Below are 19,867 nucleotides of genomic sequence, written 5' to 3' on the forward strand. Positions count from 1 at the left end.
GTAATAGGCCAAAGGCATACACTTCAGCCCCAGACTCAGCATTTCTCCAAGCAAACAGCTCCCTCATCAATCCACACCTTCCACAGGTTCCCAGTTTGGCCTCCACTGTACTCTAACTGGGTCATCTGCAGGGCAAACTCCTCCTCCTAGCAGGACCTGTCCAGTCTCTCTGGAGGGTCTTCCTCTTTATATTGCAATGCAGACTAGCACTCCTCAGTGTCGCTCCCCCTCTTCATGGAGGAACGACACTAAACCCTGCCTAGGCTTCATATCCGAGTCACGGCACCATTATGTCGCTCCCCCTCTTCGTGGAGGAACGACACAGGACCCTGCGCTGTTCTTTCGTCTGCTCGGCCCTCCCCGGGTTTGCTGCTGGTTCTTCCCGGGTTGGCTACCGTCCCTTCCACCTCCGTGGAAGGGCGGTTCCCCCTGCCACATTCCCCACTTCTGCGGGGGAGCGGCACACCGCCGGCCAGCTCTCTCGGGGGCTGCACAGGTGTTCCTTCAGATGTTCCCCTTGGATGTTCCTGGTGCATGTTGTCTCTCTCCTCCTTTATAGTCCTCTTCCGCCAATCCCAACTCTGCTACCCACACGCCGAGTACACTGCTCTCCTCCAATCAGGAGCAGGTCCTGCTGTTTATTGGTTGAACTGGAGGCAGCTGTGTAGAAGCTGCTTCTCCCTTCTCAGCGCCATATTGTGGGAGAGCAGATGCATAGAATAAGTCTTAATTCCAGTAACTTAGTCTAGTCCGAGTTGCTCCCCACACTCAGATTTTAACTGGGCCCTCAATTCCCCAGATCTTGTATAAAGTGTGGATTCTGATCCAGGAGGTCTGGGGTGAGGCCTGAGATTCTGTCTTGCAAACTGGACCCTGGTAAGGCCCAAGCTGTTCATTTATGGACCACATTTCTAGTGTTCCCAGATGTAGAGTGAGCATTCTCCTTGTCCGAATGTTGTTGATGGAGGCAAGGCCAAGCATGGAACTGGCCGCTGGGCCTGAACTGAACTTCCCTATTTGTTAAAAATGAGGGAAGCTGGAGACAGCTCAGCTCACCTGGGGCCACGCTGTGTGGCTCCAAGCTGATGGCCACTGGCTTCATGCACTGCTTGTTTGGGGAAGCAAGATCCTACAGAGCTAAGAGGAGAGAGAAAACAATGAGACCAATCTTTCCCACACTCACCATCCTCTCGGTCTCCTGCCACTGTCCCGGAAAGAGATTTTCTCAGTACACTCTGGCTGTGTACTCAACCACAGATTCAGGTGCAAACGCTCCCTGTGTGCAACCTCCTGAAGAAGCCACAAATTCTGAGAAACATCTGTGCAGCGAGAGTCAAGAACTGTAGGGCGCCCTTGGCTTTTAAGACAATCTTTGGGGCCAGTGCTGTGGTGCCAGCATTCTACATGGAGGGCAGTTCCAGTCCCGGCTGCTCCACTTTCAATCCAACTCCCTTAGGATGAGCCTGGGAAAACAGGGGAGATGGCCAGGGAGGGAGGGAGGGAAGAAAGGAAGGAAGAATCAATCCTTGCTCCCACTAGGAAAGAATGCATTATTACTCAGTCGTTTGTACGGAATGCTTCTAGAGATCACATGAGCAGCTGGAGACCAAGAGGGACCACGGGGACCCCTGGACCCAACGCAAGTGGGATCCGGCCCGTGCTCAATATCCCTGAGAGCGATGCTGACCCGAGACCCGACTGCGGTCTGCACCCCGCACCACTGGAAGCAGACGACCCCCGCCTCACGGGCCCCCAGCCCTGAGTGCCCAAGCCCTCAGGCCGGCTCTTCAGGGCAGCGGGGTGGACCGCGGTTCTGCCGGCAGGGGATCCACGAGGCCGGAACTCCGCACCTCCCGCACACAGAGCCGGGAAAAGGAGACCGGAGCCCAGCGCGGAAGCAGTCCGGGGCCTCTCTAGGAAACCGGGAGGCCGGCCCTTCTCATGCTTCCGGCAGCCGGACCTGCGCCCCGGCCACTGCTCGGCCCTGGCCCGGCCCGGCTGCCGGTGGCTTCTTTGTGCCTAGCGTCTCAGCCCCGCACCTAGACGCTAAGCTGGTCGTGGACGGCGAGTGCGCGCCCCACGCCCCTCCTAACGGCCTGATCTGGCTGGGCACCCGACGAATTAAATCCGCCACGCGATTTCTCGGCTGAGGGAGGCACTGCTGGCAGCTTCTGGTTCTGCATCCTAAGTCAGCACTGGTCTTGGAACGGGCCGGTGGTGCCTCCTGCTGTTCAGGCGCCGGGCCGGCAGCTGCGAGCCACAGAACTGCGCGTTAAGCTGCTCGGGGCGGACGGACAGAAGGTACAGGCGTTGGTTTAATTCTGTAGGGCGGTGGAATGGTCTAAATAGAGGGTGTATGACTTCCAAGCCAGTTAAAGAAACAAAAGGCAGCAATACAGGGAAGGAGAACGAAATACACCAAAAGAGGGTGGCAAATGGAAAAATACAAAGTCAGATGACAGGGAGAAGTCCACATCTAGGCAGAATGTAATGCACTGTAAATGGGTTGCATTAATGGGTGAAGACAGATTGGGTTTATGAAAACAAAGGCTGTTTGTAAGTGTGCACCAAAAACAATAAAAATGACAATGCTTTTAAAAAGGAGAGAAAATTAGCTAAAAATACAATACAAAAATTTTTCAGTAATTTCAGATATTTGAATAATTATTAACAGGATTGATATACCCTGCAAGAACTGAATATACATTTTTTTAAAGATTTATTTGTTTACTTGAAAGGCACAGTTACAGAGAGGCAGAGAGAGAGAAATCTTCCATCCACTGGTTCACTCCCCAAATGGCTGCAATGGCCAGAGCTGAGTGGATCCAAAGCCAGAACCAGGAGATTCTTCTGGGTCTCCCACTTGGGTGCAGGGGCCCAAGGCCATTTTCTGCTTCCCTAGGCCATAGCAGAGAGCTGGATCGGAAGTGGAGCAGGCAGGACTCGAACTGGTGTCCAAATGGGATGCTGGCACTGCAGGTGGTGGCTTTACCCGCTATGGAACAGCACCGGCCCCCATTCTTTGTTTTAACATATTCATTTGAGAGGCACAGTGACAGAGAAATAAAGAGAGAGAGAAAGATCTTCTATCTACTGGTTTACTCCCAAAATGGCCCCAACAGCCAGGGCTAGTCCAAATGGAAGTCAGGAGCCCAGAACTTCCTGGTGTCCCATGTGGGTGGCAGGGGCCCAAGTACGTGGGCCATCTGCTGCTGCTGTCCCAGGTGCAACAGCAGCAAGCTAGATAGGAAGCAGAGCCGCCAGGACTGGAACTGGCACTCCAGTACGGGATGCCAGTGTCACAAGCAGTGGCTTAACACACTGTACCACAAGCCTGCCCCAGATGACATGCTGTTACAGAAAATCCTCGAGTCCATAAAAAAAAAAAAGCTGATAAATGAATTCAGTAAAATTGGAAAATACAAAATCAGCATGCCAAAATAAGTACTGTTACTACACACTAATAAATTACCGAAAAAGAAAATGAAACAATCCAACTAAAAACAGCATAAAAAATTAAGTTTAGCCAAGGAGATGAAAGATCTGTATGCTGAAAACTATAAAACATTAATGAAAGAAATTGAAGAAGACATATGTAAATGAAAAGCCAATGTTCAAATATTAGAATAATATTGTTAAATTGTCCATATGACCCAAAGAAATTACAGATTTGATGCAATCCTTATCAAAATTCTAATGGCATTTTTCACAAGAATAGAGAAAACAATTTAAAATTCATATGGACCCACAAAAGATCCCCCCAAAAAAGCCAAGGCAGCAGATGATGGCCCTGCCACCCATGTGAGAGACCCAGATGAAGCTCTTGGCTCTTGAATTCAGTGTGGCCCAACACTGGCCATTGCGGCCATCTGTGGAGTGAACCAGGGGATGGGAGATCTCTTTCTCTCTCTTTCTGTAACTCTTTCAAATAGTTTTTGTCGCTCCCCGTCTTCGTGGAGGAACGACACAGGACCCTGCGCTGTTCCTCTGTCTGCTCGGCCCTTCCTGGGTTTGCTGCTGGTTCTTCCCGGGTTGGCTACCGTCCCTTCCACCTCCGTGGAAGGGCGGTTCCCCCTGCCACATTCCCCACTTCCGCGGGGGAGTGGCACACCGCCGGCCGGCTCTCTCGGGGGCTGCACAGGTGTTCCTTCAGATGTTCCCCTTAGATGTTCCTGGTGCATGTTGTCTCTCTCCTCCTTTATAGTCCTCTTCCACCAATCCCAACTCTGCTACCCACACGCCGAGTACGCTGCTCCCCTCCAATCAGGAGCAGGTCCTGCTGTTTATTGGTTGAACTGGAGGCAGCTGTGTAGAAGCTGTTTCTCCCTTCTCAGCGCCATATTGTGGGAGAGCAGATGCATAGAATAAGTCTTAATTCCAGTAACTTAGTCTAGTCCGAGTTGCTCCCCACAGTTTTATTTTAAAATATTTATTTAAATATTTTATATAATGTTTATATATTTTATATTATATATTTATAAATACAAATGGCCAACAGGTATATGAAAATAAGCTCAACACCACTAATTATCCAGGAAATGTACATTAAAACCACAGTGAAATGTCCCCTGAAAGCTGTTAGTATGTCTGTTATCAAAAAGATAGGAGGTGTTGATGAGGCTGTGGAGAAAATAGAATCTTTGTACACTGTTCATGGCACTAAAAATGAGGGCACCCTTCATGAAAAATGGTATGGAGATGCCATAGAAAATTAAAAAGTAAAACTACCATATGATCTAGAAATTGTAAGTATCCAAAGAAAATAAAATTACTCTTAAAGTGCTATCTGTAGTCCCAAGTTCACTGAAGCAGTATTCACAACAGGGAATCAACCTCAGTGTTTATCAATGAGTGAATGAAAATCAATGTGAGATATTTCTTCTTTGAAAAAAGGGAGAATCCCATCATTTGCAGCAACATGCATGGACTGGAGGACATTATGCTAAGTGATATAAGCCAGGCTCACAAAGCCAAATACTGCACCATCTCACTTAGATGTGGAATCTTCGAATAAGCTGAAATCATAACAGCAGGGAATAAAATGGTGGTTTCCAGGGGGCTAGAGTGGGAGAATGGAGAGAAACTGGTCAGAGAGCACAAAGTTTCATTAGATAGGATGAGAAAATCAAAATAAAGAAATGCAAAAATAAGCTTTTCAAAAGAAAAGAAAACTAAATGTGTTAAAGATATAAGAAATAAATATCACTAATTGTTGACCATCTGGTAACTATGTTAAAGAACACACACTCAGAATTTAACATAAGACTTTGTCATTACACTTCATCTTAGCCAAACGCCAAGAAGCGAAAAGACTTTGTCATTATAAAATGTCCACCAGAAGAAGGGGATTCTTGTGAGCCACAGGCTGGATAATCGCACTCCTATTCAGCACAGCACAGTTTTAGAACTGGTTTCAAATAGAAGTATTAAATGAGGCAGGCCTTTTTCAAAGATTGTCCTGAAGGACTTGTGCGTGAAGGTGTGGGAAATAAGATCTTGGACTAATGGGAGAGGGCAAAAATCAAAGCAACTGTTTTTTTTTTTTTTTTAAAGATTTTATTTATTTATTTGAGAGGTAGGGTTACAGACAGGGAGAGGGAGAGACAGAAAGGTCTTCTATCTGCTGGTTCACTCCCCAAATGGCCACAACAGCCAAAGCTGGCCCAATCTGAAGCCAGGAGCCATGGATTTCTTCTGGGTCTCCCACACAGGCACAAGGGCCCAAGCACTTGGGCCATTTTCTACTGCTTTTCCAGGCCACAGCAGAAAGCTGGATCGGAAGAGGAGCAGCAGAGACACAAACTGGTGCCCATATGGGATGCCAGTGCGGCAGGCAGAGGCTTAGCTCACTATGCCATAGTGCCGGCCCCAAAGTGGCTATTTCCAAGAAGGGACAAAAATATACATTTGAGGGGCCGGTTGTGTGGCACAGTGGGTTAAGCTGCACTTGAGATGCCAGCATCCCATACTGGAGTGCTGGTCAAGTCCCAGCTACACTGCTTTTGATGCAGCTTCCTGCTAATGTGCCTGGGAATGTAGCAGAAGATGGTCTAAGCACAAGCCCCTTCCATCCATCTGGGAGACTCGGATGGAGTTCCTGGCTTCTGGCTTTGGCCTGGTCCAGACTTGGCTGTTCTAACAATTTGGGGAGCGAACTAGCAAAAAAACACTCTCTCTCTGCCTCTCTCCATCTCTCCCTTTCTTCGTTGCTCTGCCTTTCAAGTAAATAAATAAATATCTCCTTAAAAGAAGTTGCATAATTTGTTCAGTAAGACATCTAAAGATCTACCAATTTATTTAGACTTCGCCTATTGACATGTAATAGCACTTTACAAGTATTGTGGAGAAATTGTTTTTTATCATCATCCACATACAAAAATCTAAGAAAATCAACTAAAAAAAACACTAGTAAGACAATAACAGAGTTCAGCAATGTGACACAAACATTTAATACAAAAATTCATAGCCTTCTTATATTTATCAATGTCCAGTTAGAAAAGGTCCTAGGTACTAATCCTACTTCAATACCACTAGGAATAAGCCCAGACAGAAAGACACACATGGGCGTACACATACAAATTATAAAGTAATTGCTAATTGGAGATACATCATGTCCCTAGATAGAACTAGCTCTGCAAAGATGTTGAATATTTGGTCCCCTAACACATCTATGAATTCAATGCAACCTCAAAATCATAGAACTGAGACCACCGCCTGCAATGCCGGCATCCCATATGGGCTCCAAGTTCAAGCCCCGGTTGCTCCACTTCTGATCCAGCTCTCTGCTATGGTCTGGGGGAAAGCAGAGATGGCCCAAGTCTTGGCCATCTACTTAGGAGACCCAGAAGCAACTCCTGGCTCTTGGCTTCAGATCAGCCCAGCTGTGGCCATTGCGGCCACCTGGGGAGTGAACCAGCTGATGGAAGACCTTTCTTTCTGCCTCTGTAACTCTGCCTTTCAAATAAATAAATAAATCTTTTCTTAAATAGGACTTAACTGACATGCTACTTCTAAATCTTATCTGAAAAACAAAATAGAAGAAACTTAAATATTTAAAGTAGGGGTTACCATTGTAGTGTAGCAGATTAAGCCTCTGCCTGTGACACTGGCATCCTCTGTGGGTGCCGGTTTGAGTCCTGCCTGCTCCACTTTCTGTCCCGTTCCCTGCTAACGTCCCTGGGAAAGCAGTGCAGGCTGACCCAAGTACTTGGGCCCCTGCCACCCACATGGGAGACCCAGATGAAGGTCATGGCTTCTGACTTTGGCCTGGACCAATCCTGATCGCTGCAGCCATTTGGGAAGTAAACCAGTGGATGGAAGATGTTGGCCTCCATCTCGCCCCCTCTCTTTCAAAAACGAATCTTAAAAAACAAAAGAATCAGCCGGCGCCGCGGCTCACTAGGCTAATCCTCTGCCTAGCGGCGCCGGCACACCAGGTTCTAGTCCCGGTCAGGGCGCCGGATTCTGTCCTGGTTGCTCCTCTTCCAGGTCAGCTCTCTGCTGTGGCCAGGGAGTGCAGTGGAGGATGGCCCAGGTGCTTGGGCCCTGCACCCCATGGGAGACCAGGAAAAGCACCTGGCTCCTGGCTCCTGCCATCGGTTCAGCGCGGTGCGCCGGCCGCGGCGGCCATTGGAGGGTGAACCAACGGCAAAAGGAAGACCTTTCTCTCTGTCTCTCTCACTGTCCACTCTGCCTGTCAAAAAAAAAAAAAAAGAATCTCAGAGACTTGTCCTAATGGCTATCTAAAGAGAACATAAAGCTAATTAGTGTATTGGGTCAGGAAAATGGAAGTAAGATACTTTTTAACACGTCAACTGATACATATTTAAGAAATAATATAGGGAGTTCAACACTGCTAGGCAGTAATGTCTTCATTCACTGCTGATGGAAGTTTAAATTTGCAGAGAAGGAAGTATGAACAAGGATGACCACTTACACCATTGTTTCGAGAAAAGCAGGATTTATTTAACTTGGAAACCTCCTGCCAAAGTGGCCGCGGGGTCCCAAGAAGGGAAGACCCTGAAACACTGCTTAAATGGAAAAGCCGATGACAAAAAGTCAAAGGAAAAGCCCTAACGAACAACAGATCACACGAACTTTTATACTGTGGATTACTATGCAGATATATGTATTCATATATAAATAGATACATTAACAGGGGCTGTCACAATTGTGTCAACTTGCCCAGGCTGGTAAAACATTTCTGGGTGTCTGAGAGTACTTCTGTAAGGGATTAGCATTTAATTGGTAGACTGAGTGAAGGTCACCCTCATCAGTGCAGATGGCCCCTTCCAATCTGTTGAGGGTCTGCACAGGACAAAACTTTAAAGGCCAGGTAACTGGCCTGAGCTGGTACGTCCACTTTCTCCTGCTCCTGGACGTGGGTGCTCCTGGTTCTTGGGCCTTGGAACTCTGATTGGAATTTACATCACGGGCCCCTCTGAGTCTCAGACATTTGGACTTGGGACTGCATAGCAACAGCAACTTTCCTGGTTCAGCTTATAGACGGCAGACCATGGGACTCCCTGGCACCGATCATCACAGCACCCGATACCTATAGATCTCCTTATCTAGCTTATTGGTCCTGCTTCTCTGCAGAACTGGAACTTAGCAATCTCCAGAATATATTTACAGAAAAAAAGCAAACTGCAGAGTATATACAGCCTATATTTGTTTAGAAACAAACGATGTCAACATTTTTATGTGAATACACAAGAGCACTTTAAAAAAAGTTCAGACAATGGAATTACATGTTGGTGCCCCCAGTTTTGTAGCCCATGGCTTTTTCATGGTTTGCATTGTCCATGAACTTTCTGAATACCCCTTTTATGGAGATTGTCGCTCCCCCTCTTCGTGGAGGAACGACACTAAGCCCCTGCGCTGTTCTTTCATCTGCTCGGCCCTCCCCGGGTTTGCTGCTGGTTCTTCCCGGGTTGGCTATTATCCCTTCCACCTCCGTGGAAGGGCAGTTCCCCCTGGCCACATTCCCCACTTCCGCAGGGGAGCGGCACACCGTCGGCCGGCTCTTCTCGGGGGCTGCACAGGTGTTCCTTCAGCTAGATGTTCCTGGTGCATGCCGTCTCTCTCCTCCTTTATAGTCCTCCTCCGCCAATCCTAACTCGGCTGCCCACACGCCGAGTACGCTGCTCTCCTCCAATCAGTAGCAAGTCCTACAGTTTATTAGTTGAACTGGAGGCAGCTGTGTGGAAGCTGTTTACTTCTCTCCCAGCGCCATATTGTGGGAGAGCAGATGCATAGAATAAGTCTTAATTCCAGTAACTCAGTCTAGTCCGGGTTGCTCCCCACAGAGATGCACAGTGAAACATCTGCAAGAGGTACCTAACATCCTAACATGTTCCTTTACATTGGGTACTGACAGTGGAAGCGGATAATTAAGGGGCCCTTGACTTCGACTATTTTACTATGGTAAATTTTTTTGATTAAGTCTGAAAAAAACATCAGCTAGTTGTTACTTTTAATTTAGGTAATAAAGGGAAAAATGGAATCTCATCTAGTATTTGAGAGGGAAAGTATGAATTAGAGGACATGCCAACTACCTAGAGGCTGGCTCCCTAAAAACTTGCCCAATGTTGTAATCTTGCCTGCTGAGCCAATCAAGCACAACACGATTTGAAACAAAATTACTGAGCAACAAATGGGAAATCCAACCAGGTGTTGACGTAAACTGCCAATTTCCTAAGCATTTCACTTCCTCCTTGACACAATATAAAGTAGGTGTTAGACCCATGCATGTGCAGTACAATGATCCTTGGTTCAATGACTGGACCTAAACCTGGATATGACTGTGGCACTGGTAACTATCCTGTTATACTCTAATGAGGGTAACTAGACAAGTGTGCAGTTCTTCATAAACAAAGTGGACTAGTGTCCCTGCACAATCTCTCTTGAGATTTCCTAGGTGCCACTTCAATGCTGCTCCTACCTTGAGTCTTTCTCATCCTGAGGATCCTGTGGATTAACCAAACTGCCCTCGAAGCCACTGGCTCTCCCCTTACCTTTACAGGGAGTTACAAACCAAAATAAGAGTGGGCAGGAAGAGCAAGTAAAGCATCCACCTGCAATGCTGGCACCCCACCGACTGCTCTGCATCTGACCCAGCACCCTGCTAATGGGCTGAGAAAAAAAGCACAGGATGGCTCAAGTGCTTGGGCCCCTGCTACCCATGTGGAAGTCCTGCAGAAGCTCCTTGGGCCTGCCTGGCCCAGATCTGGCTGTTGTGGCCATCTAGGGAATGAACCAGCAAATAAAAGAGTTCTATCTACCTTTCAAATAAATAAATCTTAAAAAAAAAAAAAATCACAAACCTGTTATTCTCCTATCCCCTTTGTCAGCATATGGTCCAACTCCTGTTTCCTGACAGTGAACATGGAGATTTTGTCGCTACTTTCTTCTACTCGCCCTGTAGAAGCCATCTTCTACAAGGGCTATCCTTTCATTAGATCTTTTCCCAACAGCTCCCAAACATGCTGTAGTCACTACAAAAACAAAACTTCTGAAAAACCTTAACATTTCCTTCCCTTAAAAAACCCTCTTTGAGCCACCTTAATCAGAATTCTTCTAGTGTCCCATCTCCAATGACTCCTACCTAATCTCTCCTGTTCAGTGTCTGGGCTACCTTGGACTACTGATACAACTGAATCCCATATTTGTCTTGAAACCTGGCATAGCTCTCATCATGACCAGTAAATGTAATTTAAAGCCACCCACTCTCCTCCACTAAAATGTGGTAGAGGAAAATAAACGGCAAGTTACCTGTATGACAGAATTTGTGCACTTGCCCTCATTTTCCCTTATTAGACTCTTGAACGTGAAAAGGCTTAAAATGTCACCTACTGAGGATCCCTTACCCAAAAACAGAGACAGCAGCATTTTAGCCTTCAGAGAATGTGCAACACCTACCAGTGGGGCTTAATCTGAAACTTGAAATTCTCAGGTTTTTTAGATTAGAGGAGTGGGAGAAAAACATCACTTTTTCTAATTATGACACCCCAAAAATGTAATAACCAGTTGTAACCTTATCATGGCTTTGCACTAACTGAATATAGAATCAATTTTCTATATGTTCACAATCCTATCAAGTTGCCTTACCCAAGCCCTAAAACCAGGCTTTAAATCCAGACATGGGGCTGGCACTCTGATGCAGTGGCTTAAAGTCCTGGCCTGAAGCTCTGGCATCCCATGTGGACACCAGTTCTAGTCCTGGCTGCTCCTCTTCCGACCCAGCTCTCTGCTCTGTCCTGGGATAGCAGAAGAAGGTGGCCCCTGCACCCACATGGGAGACCAGGAAGAACCTCCTGGCTCCGGATCGGCACAGCCCCGGCCATTGCAGCCATCTGGGTAGTGAACCAGCAGATGGAAGACCTGTCACTCTTTCAAATAAATAAAAAAAAATCCAGACGCATCATAAAGAACCTTTATTACTTTCTTAACAGCCTCTCATGCTTTCTTGCCAGATGCCTTTGGCGCAGGTGCTTTCTGGGCTGGAGGCTTCTGGCCCTTCTGAGCTTTAGGAGGCTGCGCTGCCTTCTGGCCCGCGGCTTTCTGGGCCGGAGCCTTCTGAGCCGGAGCCTTCTGGGCTGCAGCCTTCTTGCCCGCAGCGGTCGCCTTTTTCGCTGGAACCTTGGCAGCGGCGGCGGGGGCGGCTACAGCACCCTTAGCAACAGGGGCTTTTTTGGGAGAAGCTTTCAGCAGAGCTGCCCTCTGAAGCTTCTTGACTTCATTCTTGATTATTCTGTTCCTCTGCAGAATGTCAATGTAGGGAAGCATTTATCGTACACACACACACACAAAACTCCAATGCATCCTCATCTTTAGAAAGGGCATTAACTGATCAGTTTACCACGAGTTCCATAAGGACATGGAATGGGCGCTGGCTATAATTCATGAGATCAGAGAACACGGATATCTTAACATACTTACCATTTTCTTTGCTTTCATGACTTTATAACGGTCAAAATCTGTCATCTTAGCTTTCTGGAAAGAAAAAAAAAAGTATTATCCCTCATATACTACCTGCCAAAACACCCCAAAAAAGTTCAGGATTCAAGTTATCGTAAATCGTTACCCTTTCTCTGGCTTCAATTTTCTTGGCCCATCTTGTGGCTGCCCATTTTGTATTGATGTCTGCCTTCTCCCAGGCTTTTCGGACATATTTCTGGCGGGCACTACACAGATCCAAGACAATAGATTAAAAGTCAGCTTTGAAATCATGATAAAGGGAAAGCTGGTCAGCTTTATCTGTTCAATATAGACACATTCCTCCAAGCACACTGTATCTTACCTTCTTACCTGTTTGAACGGTGTTCACTAAGCCAGGAGAGCCTATAACTTTAAGCACCATCTCTACAATCTAGTCCATCTTAGTTTTTAAAAGATTTATTTATTTGAAAGGCAGAGAGAGTCTGTCTGCTGGTTTATTCTCCAGATGATTGACACAGCCAGAGCTGGGCCCATCTGAAGCCAGGAACTTCTTCCAAGTCTCCCATCTGGGTGCAGGGGCCCAAGTACTTGGGTCATCCTCTACTGCTTTCCCAGGCCACAGCAGAGAGCTGGATCGGAAGTGGAGCAGCCAGGACTCAAACTGGAGCCCAAATGGGATGCCAGCACTGCAGGTGGTGGTCTTACATGCAATGCCACAGCACTGGCTCCCATTTTATCTTCAAAAACCAGCACTCAAAAGCCCACTGCGCACATGCTAGGCACTGAGGGAGGGACTCAGCACAAAGCAGTTTTGTTTCTACAATATATATTTTTTGTGAATGAGGGGGTGAGTAGCAAAATCCAGACAGACTATCTGAGCAAAATTATCCGTGTATCCGTGAAACACTTTCCCAAACAGCACATGGCCCACAACAGTCATGGGGGGGGGGGGGGGACCACGGAACAGGACTGGCACAACAGGAAGTATTTTCATTTCCATGTAGAAAAAACACCATTCATCACCGCTTCAATTCCCTGTACGCAAACTAACACTAGAAATTCTTAGGTTAAATACCACCTGTCAAGACACTGAAAATTCAATTATGTGAACAGGTGATAGTTGGTATTTCTGTTTTAATGCTGAAAGTAATCAAGTGACTATGTTCTGTAGAGCAATCAGAATTCCTATAGGAGGATTTTGTTAGTAAACAAAGGAGGACGACAGAAGAGACTGTCAGGTGTAAATAAAACCATACAGCACCAACAGAGTACAAAAAGAACCATAGGACACTGCCAAAGAACACAATACCCATCTACGTCTTTTAAATAACTATTCATTTGGGGCCAGCGCTGTGGCACAGGGGGTCAATGCCCTGGCCTGGAGCACTGGCATCCCATATGGGTGCTGGTTCAAGACCGGGTTGCTCCACTTCTGATCCAGCTCTCTGCTATGGCCCGGGCAAGCAGAAGACCCAAGTCCTTGGGCCCCTGCACCCACGTGGGAAGACCTGGGAAGAAGCTCCTGATCAGCGCAGCTCCAGCCGTTGTGGCTAATTGGGGAGTGAAACATCGGATGGAAGATCTCTAACTCTTTCAAATAAATAAATAAATCTTAAAAAAAAAAAAAAAAAAAAGACCTAGTATTTAAAAGGTAGAGCTCACTCCCCAATTGCCAGTGACAGCTAGGGCTGGGCCAGGTCAAAGCTAGGAGCCTACAGTTCAGTCCAGTTTTGACATATGGGTATCAAGGACCCAACTACTGGAGTCATCCTCCATGATGGATGGGCATTAGTAGGAGGCTGGCAATGAAGTGGAGCCAAGACTCAAACCCAGGCATTCCGATGCGGGCATCCCAAATGCCACCTCAACCACTACCAAACACCCACCCCACCTGTGTACTTCTAGAACGTACATCCCTCTTCTGAACCGCATTGCCTGCTGTGTTTTCAAAGGAAATACAGTGACATCTTTTCTTAATTATGCTAAGCAAAGTACCCTCGACCCAGGGAGGGGGGAAGCCTGGCGGTCAGTTACCTGTGTGGAAACTTGAGAATGAAGTCAGTCAGCTGCATGCACTTGAAAGGCATGGCCTGTCTCCTCACCCGGGTGCAGGGTCCATCAACCAAAGCCTGGAACACAAAGATCAAGGAGCTCAATGCAAAACGTACCAGGAACTAAATGGAGAGCTGGTCCACTGCCATGTGGTCAGCCCCTGAATCTGTTCCTTTCTTCTACTGACAACAGGAAGCAAGTGTCTCCTGGGCTCTTATCTGTCCTAAACTCGACTCACACATAGTAACTGCTTCGGCCCCTCAAAGTTGAAGCGGCTTGGGATTCGTTCTCGAACTCAATCATGGCAAAATCAAGTCCACCCTACTCGTCTCAATGATTAAACACTGTCGCTACCCACCGGACTCCCACCTCGGAGGCCCCCGAAACGGCCGCCGTGACCGACAGCGCCGACCACCCACCGCCACTCACCCTGTTCTGGTCAATGACATCCACGATGGCGACCAGCTTCCCGGCATGAGGCCCGAAGGAGACGTAGGCCACTCGGCCAACCTCCACGAAGCGCCTGAACACCTACAACGAGTGGGGAAAAAAACGGCATTAAAAAAAAAAAAACAAAAAAAAAAAAACAAAAAAAACAAGGCCAGCCTGCCCAAGCTCCGCCCGGCTCGGGCGGCCGCGGCGAGCAGCCCGCAGCCTCAGCCGTCCAGCCCAGCCCCGCCAGGGCGCAGGGCTCGCGTGGCCCGGGGCGCGCCCGGCCCGTCGGGCCCTCCACGCGCTCGCTAGCAGCGCTCCCGGCACGGCCCGCACCCCGCGCACAGCCTGCTCGAGGACCCTCACCGCGCACTTCCCACGACCCTCCAGCCGCCATTAAGCGCTTGGGCTCCCCCGCCGCGGCGGACGCCGAGCAGCATGCTCGCCGAAGCGGGAGCCAGGAACGACGCGACTCACCATGTCGGCGGCGTTCGGCGAGAAGGAAGAAGGCCCGCCCTCCGCTGCGCAAGCGCAGAAGGCCGCCCACTCGTGCGGCGACCGACACGCAGACGTGGGCGCCGATTGGTCGTGCGTGCTTGCGTACTTGCGTGCTGCGTGCGCGCGCGCGGGGCTCGCTGGGAAAACATGGCGGAGCCGGCTTTCTCTCTGAGGCGAGTCTCTTGTAATCTGGCTAGGTTTGGTGATTGGCCTAGGTGAGTTGCATTCCTGGGTCGTTAGGTTACAGGACCGCACAGAAACTTTGCCTTACGTTAAAACTCTGCATCTTGCAGCCTTCTTTCTAATACTCAGTCCTCTGCGGGGTGTTTTTGGCTATGCAAATATTAGGGTTTTTGGTTTCTCACCTTCTCTAGGAAATCTTTGTTAACTTGTATTTTAACGTACAGAAACATAGTTTAAATAGGACTAATGATTCCCAGAAATCCTTCTAGGTTCCTTGGATGCTATTTACGTTTCTTTTATCCTATCATCTAATTGTAAACCATTTGAGAGGAAACTCAGGCGGGATGTCCCATTATCTCTAACCTCTTAAATGTGTGCTTCCTAACAACCAAGGCGTTCTTTAACATTATCAGTTATAAAATTCTGGACGATTGGGTTCCGCGCTGTGGCGTGTCAGATTAAGCCGCCATCTCGGTTTCCACTGTCTGCCGCTCGACTCCAGTCCAGCTCCCTGCTAATGCACCTGGGAAAGCAGTGGAGGATGGCCCAGGTGCCTGGGCAGGGTGCCCTGGGGAGACCCAGATGAAGCTCCTGAGTCCCGGCTTCGGCCTGGTCCAGCCCCAGCCATTGCGACCATCTGGGGAATGGACCAGCAAGTGGAAGGAACATCTCTGTCTCCTTCTGTAACTCTGACTTTCAAATAGATAAATAAATCTCTTTTTTAAAAATCTGAAGGTTTATACAATTCTCATCAGTTCTGCGGTATCAAATGCTATCAGTTGTCCCATTTCAAGAAAATTAGAAAAAATGGCCTTGGTTACTTGGTCTCCTGCCACCCTTATGGGACAACCAGGATGGAGTTCCTGGCTCCTGGCTTCTGCCTGGCCCAGCCTTGGCTGTTGCAGGCATTTGGGGAGTGAAGAGTGGATGGAAGATCTGTCTCTCCCTCTCTGCCTTTCAAATAAATACAACCTAAAAAAAAAAATTTTTTCCCCTGGCTCAGTATGATCAAGGATTATGAGTTCCACCTAGTTATCAGGTGTCTACTGTTATTACTTTTCAGTGTATTTTTAAAGTTTATTTGAAAGAGACAAACAAGGTCTCGCACGTAGGTAGCAAGGACCCAAGCACTTGAGCCATCACCTGCTGCCCACCAGAGTGCGCATTGACAGGAAACTGGAATCAGAAGCAGGGCCAGGATTCAAACCCAGACACTCCAGTCTGGGATATGGGTGTCCCAAGTGACATTTTAACCATTGTGCCAAACACCTGTCATTCTACTGTTTTTTTTTTTTTTAAGTCTGCAATCATTCCTAAGCCTTTCGTAGTTTTTCTTGATACTTAACACTTCTAAACAGTACAGGCTAATTTTTTTAAAAGATTTATTTTATTATTTATTTGAAAGAGTTACAGAGAGAGAGACAGAGAGAGAGAGGTCTTCCATCCACTGGTTCACTCCCCAGATGGCCACAGTGGCCAGAGCTGAGCTGACCCGAAGCCAGGAGCCAGGAGCTTCCTCCAGGTCTCTCACACGGGTGCTGCTTTCCCAGGCCATAGCAGAGAGCTGGATCAGAAGAGGAGCAGCCGGGACTAGAACTGGCGCCCATATGGGATGCCAGCATTTCAGGCAAGGGCTTTAACCCACTGCACCACAGTGCCGACCCCCCCCCCCCACTTTTTTTTCAGGCTAATTGGTTTGGCAGATTGTCTCTCTCTCTCTCTCTCTCTCTCTCTCTCTCTCTCTCTCTATATATATATATATATATATTTTTTTTTTTTTTAAGAAATCCCAGTATGTGGAAACTGGCTGTCAAAGGTAGAAGGATCCATGAGACTCAAGAAAGACACAAACCAGTTCAGGATTACACAGAATGCAAGTTGGGGATTTTTAAAATCAACAGGAACAGAGTCTTGGGTAACCCAAGACAAGTGGCTGCCCACATCCAGAAGCCCAGGAAGCCCCTGGCCAGGCAAACTATCTTGGAGTTTTTCAAGAAATTTTAATAGTTTAGATGTCAATTAAAGGACATCCCAGGTGTCAGGCCTGACATGAGATGCCTAGCAGACTCCACGACAACTTTATCCCAAAGGTTTGGGATGAATGCCAGGATCGCCTAATTTTATTATTTTTTTTTAAATTATTATTATTTTTTTTTTGACAGAGTGGACAGTGAGAGAGAGAGACAGAGAGAAAGGTCTTCCTTTGCCGTTGGTTCACCCTCCAATGGCCGCCGCGGCCGGCGTGCTGCGGCCGGAACACCGCGCTGATCCGATGGCAGGAGCCAGGAGCCAGGTGCTTTTCCTGGTCTCCCATGGGGTGCAGGGCCCAAGCACCTGGGCCATCCTCCACTGCACTCCCTGGCCACAGCAGAGAGCTGGCCTGGAAGAGGGGCAACCGGGACAGAATCCGGCGCCCCAACCGGGACTAGAACCCAGTGTGCCGGCGCTGCAAGGAGGAGGATTAGCCTAGTGAGCCGCGGCGCCGGCCCAGGATCGCCTAATAGGCAGGATGGAAACCAAGAAGGCTGCGGTTGTGTCAAGCTGAATCCCTACAGTGTTGCTGGCAGTCTCCTCGTGAAGAGTCAGACTGCACTTTCGATAGCAATGCTGTGTCCTTAGTGCATCACATAACACACTGCACAGTGTGACTGCCACTCTTCATCACTTAAGTGATCTTGGTGCTGACAGTTCCCAAATACATCTCAAGCCTTTCTCTAGGCTTTGTGCTGGCTCATTCCCCAGCACTGCCGCAGCAGCCTCCAAGGCCTGGCTCTCGCTATTCTCTGCTTGGCAGTCAGGGATCTTTAAAAGAAGCAAAGCAGTTCACACCACTCCTTAAGATGTTGTAACAGTATTTAAAATCTGAACAGCTTCCTGTGATCTTGCATCAAATGCTCCTATATCCAAATCCACTTAGACACTCCTTCCTCATCGTTGTATTTCAGCCACACTGGCCTTGCATAGGCCTAGGTCTCTCCTATGACCTTTGCACATGGTGTCTCCCCTGCAAGGGATGCTCTTCCATCTGCATGAGAACTCGTCTCTTTTCTTGGTTTCTTCTGATAGACTTAACCTGGCTACCACGTAAAAGTACCTTAGTCTCCCCTTGTCTGTTTTTATTTCCCTCTGGGTTATTATGACAGTTGTAATCATTTGACTTATTTTTCTGTCCACTTAGGTTATTGTAATTTTGTGCCAATTATAAATACTGTGAAGGCAGTATCCTGGCCATCTGCCCCCTACCCAGAACCCCACCTCCCCAGTCTGGGGCTGTCTTTTCTGTTGACCTTAGCACACTGCCACTCTGAGACTCAGATTAAGGTGAATGACTTAATCCTTAGGCCTCAGTATCTTGGCTTGCAATTCACAAAGTCAAAGACATGAATGAGAATATTCATACCAGCTTTTCTGTGTTGGTGGTGGTGGTGGGGCAGGAGTGAATAATAGCCCTTAATTGGAAACTACCCAAAGGCCCACAACAAGGGAATGAGCTTTGGTAGTCCGTACATGGAACTCGGGTGAATTTCACACCTAACACTAGTGAAAGTCAGCTGACACAAGGAATATATGCTGTGTGATTTTGTTTACATAGGGCTTAAACATCAAAACGAATAAATGGCTGCTAGGAGTAATGACTGTGTTTACCCTGGGTGCAGGCAGCAGTGTTTCTCCAGGAGTGTTTAGCTTGAGAAAATTCAAAACCTTGTCCTTAGGATTGGTGCATTTCCCCCTCCAAACATTTGTTAATATTAAAAGTTTTTCTAATGGAGTTTTGCAGGTTTTTTTTTTTTTTTTTAAGATTTATTTATTTGAAAGGCAGAGTTACAGAGAGGAGAGGCAGAGAGAGAGAGAGGTCTTCCATCCGCTGATTCACTCCCCAAATGGCCGTTACGGCCGGAGCTGAGCTGATCTGGAGCCAGGAGGCAGGAGCTTCTTCTGGGTCTCCCTCGCGGGTGCAGGGGCCCAAGGACCTGGGCCATTTCTACTGCCTTCCCAGGCCACAGCAGAGAGCTGGATCGGAAGAGGAGCAGCAGCCAGCACTCGAACCGGCCTCGAGTCCCTGTTTTAAATGTGCCATGAATCTGCGTTTCAAAACAAGCTCCCCAAATGGTTCACTGAACAAACTTTGAGATTCATTCAAATATTATAGGTTAGCTTTATTAATTATTTTAATATTAATAATAACAGCTTTCCCAACTGCACGATTTGATTCCATCCCCGGAAAGCTCGCTTTTACCCCCTGGCCACAGTATCAGCCGCAAACGCCCCGGCTTGGCGTCCAAGGCCCTCCACAGCCTCACCCCACAACGCGTTCCTGCCTTTGTCCCCGGCCGCCCGCTCTGCGCCCCAAGTCTCCGGCTTCTTTATGCAGGGGGCCGCCTGTCCTAGAACGTGCTCTTTCTCCCCGGAGAACCGTAGTGCACCCTCGAGAAGCATCTCCAGTCCCCTTCCCAGGCAGCCCCAGGCCGTCTTCACACTCCAAGTTCCTTTAACTCTCCCCAAGGAAGCCCTGTGCTCCTCGGGAGCCCAGGGTGTCAGGTCACAGCCGTTAGCAGGTACAGGACACCGGACGACCACTCGAAACGCGCGGGGCTCCGCTGACCGGCCACTTGCTTACCGGAAGCTCTCTTTGTCCAATCACAGAAGAAGGGCAAGTTGAGGGCGACGCCAGGAGTAAAGATGGGATCGTGGGCGCGCGCCCTTGTAGTTCGGCCTCCACGCGCAGAGCCACGCCCTCCTACGGTCCGCTCAACCGGTTCTT

General features: G+C 48.2%; 1 protein-coding gene and 1 long non-coding RNA gene across 2 annotated transcripts; one reads left to right on the top strand and one right to left on the bottom strand.

Annotated features, from left to right (window-relative positions):
- The first annotated feature begins 1,892 nt into the window (after positions 1-1,892).
- Positions 1,893-11,761, top strand: LOC138844120 (uncharacterized). Its single transcript, XR_011379587.1, has 2 exons — positions 1,893-2,301; positions 10,025-11,761. It is a non-coding gene; the product is annotated as an uncharacterized lncRNA (long non-coding RNA).
- On the bottom strand, positions 11,421-14,996 carry RPL14 (ribosomal protein L14). The gene is made up of 6 exons (XM_002713086.5): positions 14,902-14,996; positions 14,422-14,523; positions 13,975-14,069; positions 12,086-12,185; positions 11,941-11,994; positions 11,421-11,760 (listed from the first exon to the last, which is right to left on the bottom strand). The coding sequence occupies exons 1-6, from the start codon at positions 14,902-14,904 to the stop codon at positions 11,458-11,460; spliced, it is 657 nt and encodes a 218-aa protein (XP_002713132.2). The 5' UTR covers positions 14,905-14,996; the 3' UTR covers positions 11,421-11,457.
- Positions 14,997-19,867: the final 4,871 nt, after the last annotated feature.

The sequence above is a fragment of the Oryctolagus cuniculus genome, chromosome 10 (genome assembly GCF_964237555.1).
Source record: "Oryctolagus cuniculus chromosome 10, mOryCun1.1, whole genome shotgun sequence".
Taxonomy (NCBI): Eukaryota; Metazoa; Chordata; class Mammalia; order Lagomorpha; family Leporidae; genus Oryctolagus; species Oryctolagus cuniculus.

What these genes read in the sequence shown, in the direction of transcription:
- RPL14 (XM_002713086.5), bottom strand. An exon ending in ATTCTCAAGTTTCCACACAG is followed by an intron (nt 12,186 to 13,974) that starts GTAACTGACCGC and finishes GGATCTGTGTAG; the next exon opens with TGCCCGCCAGAAATATGTCC. An exon ending in TCATGAAAGCAAAGAAAATG is followed by an intron (nt 11,761 to 11,940) that starts GTAAGTATGTTA and finishes GACATTCTGCAG; the next exon opens with AGGAACAGAATAATCAAGAA.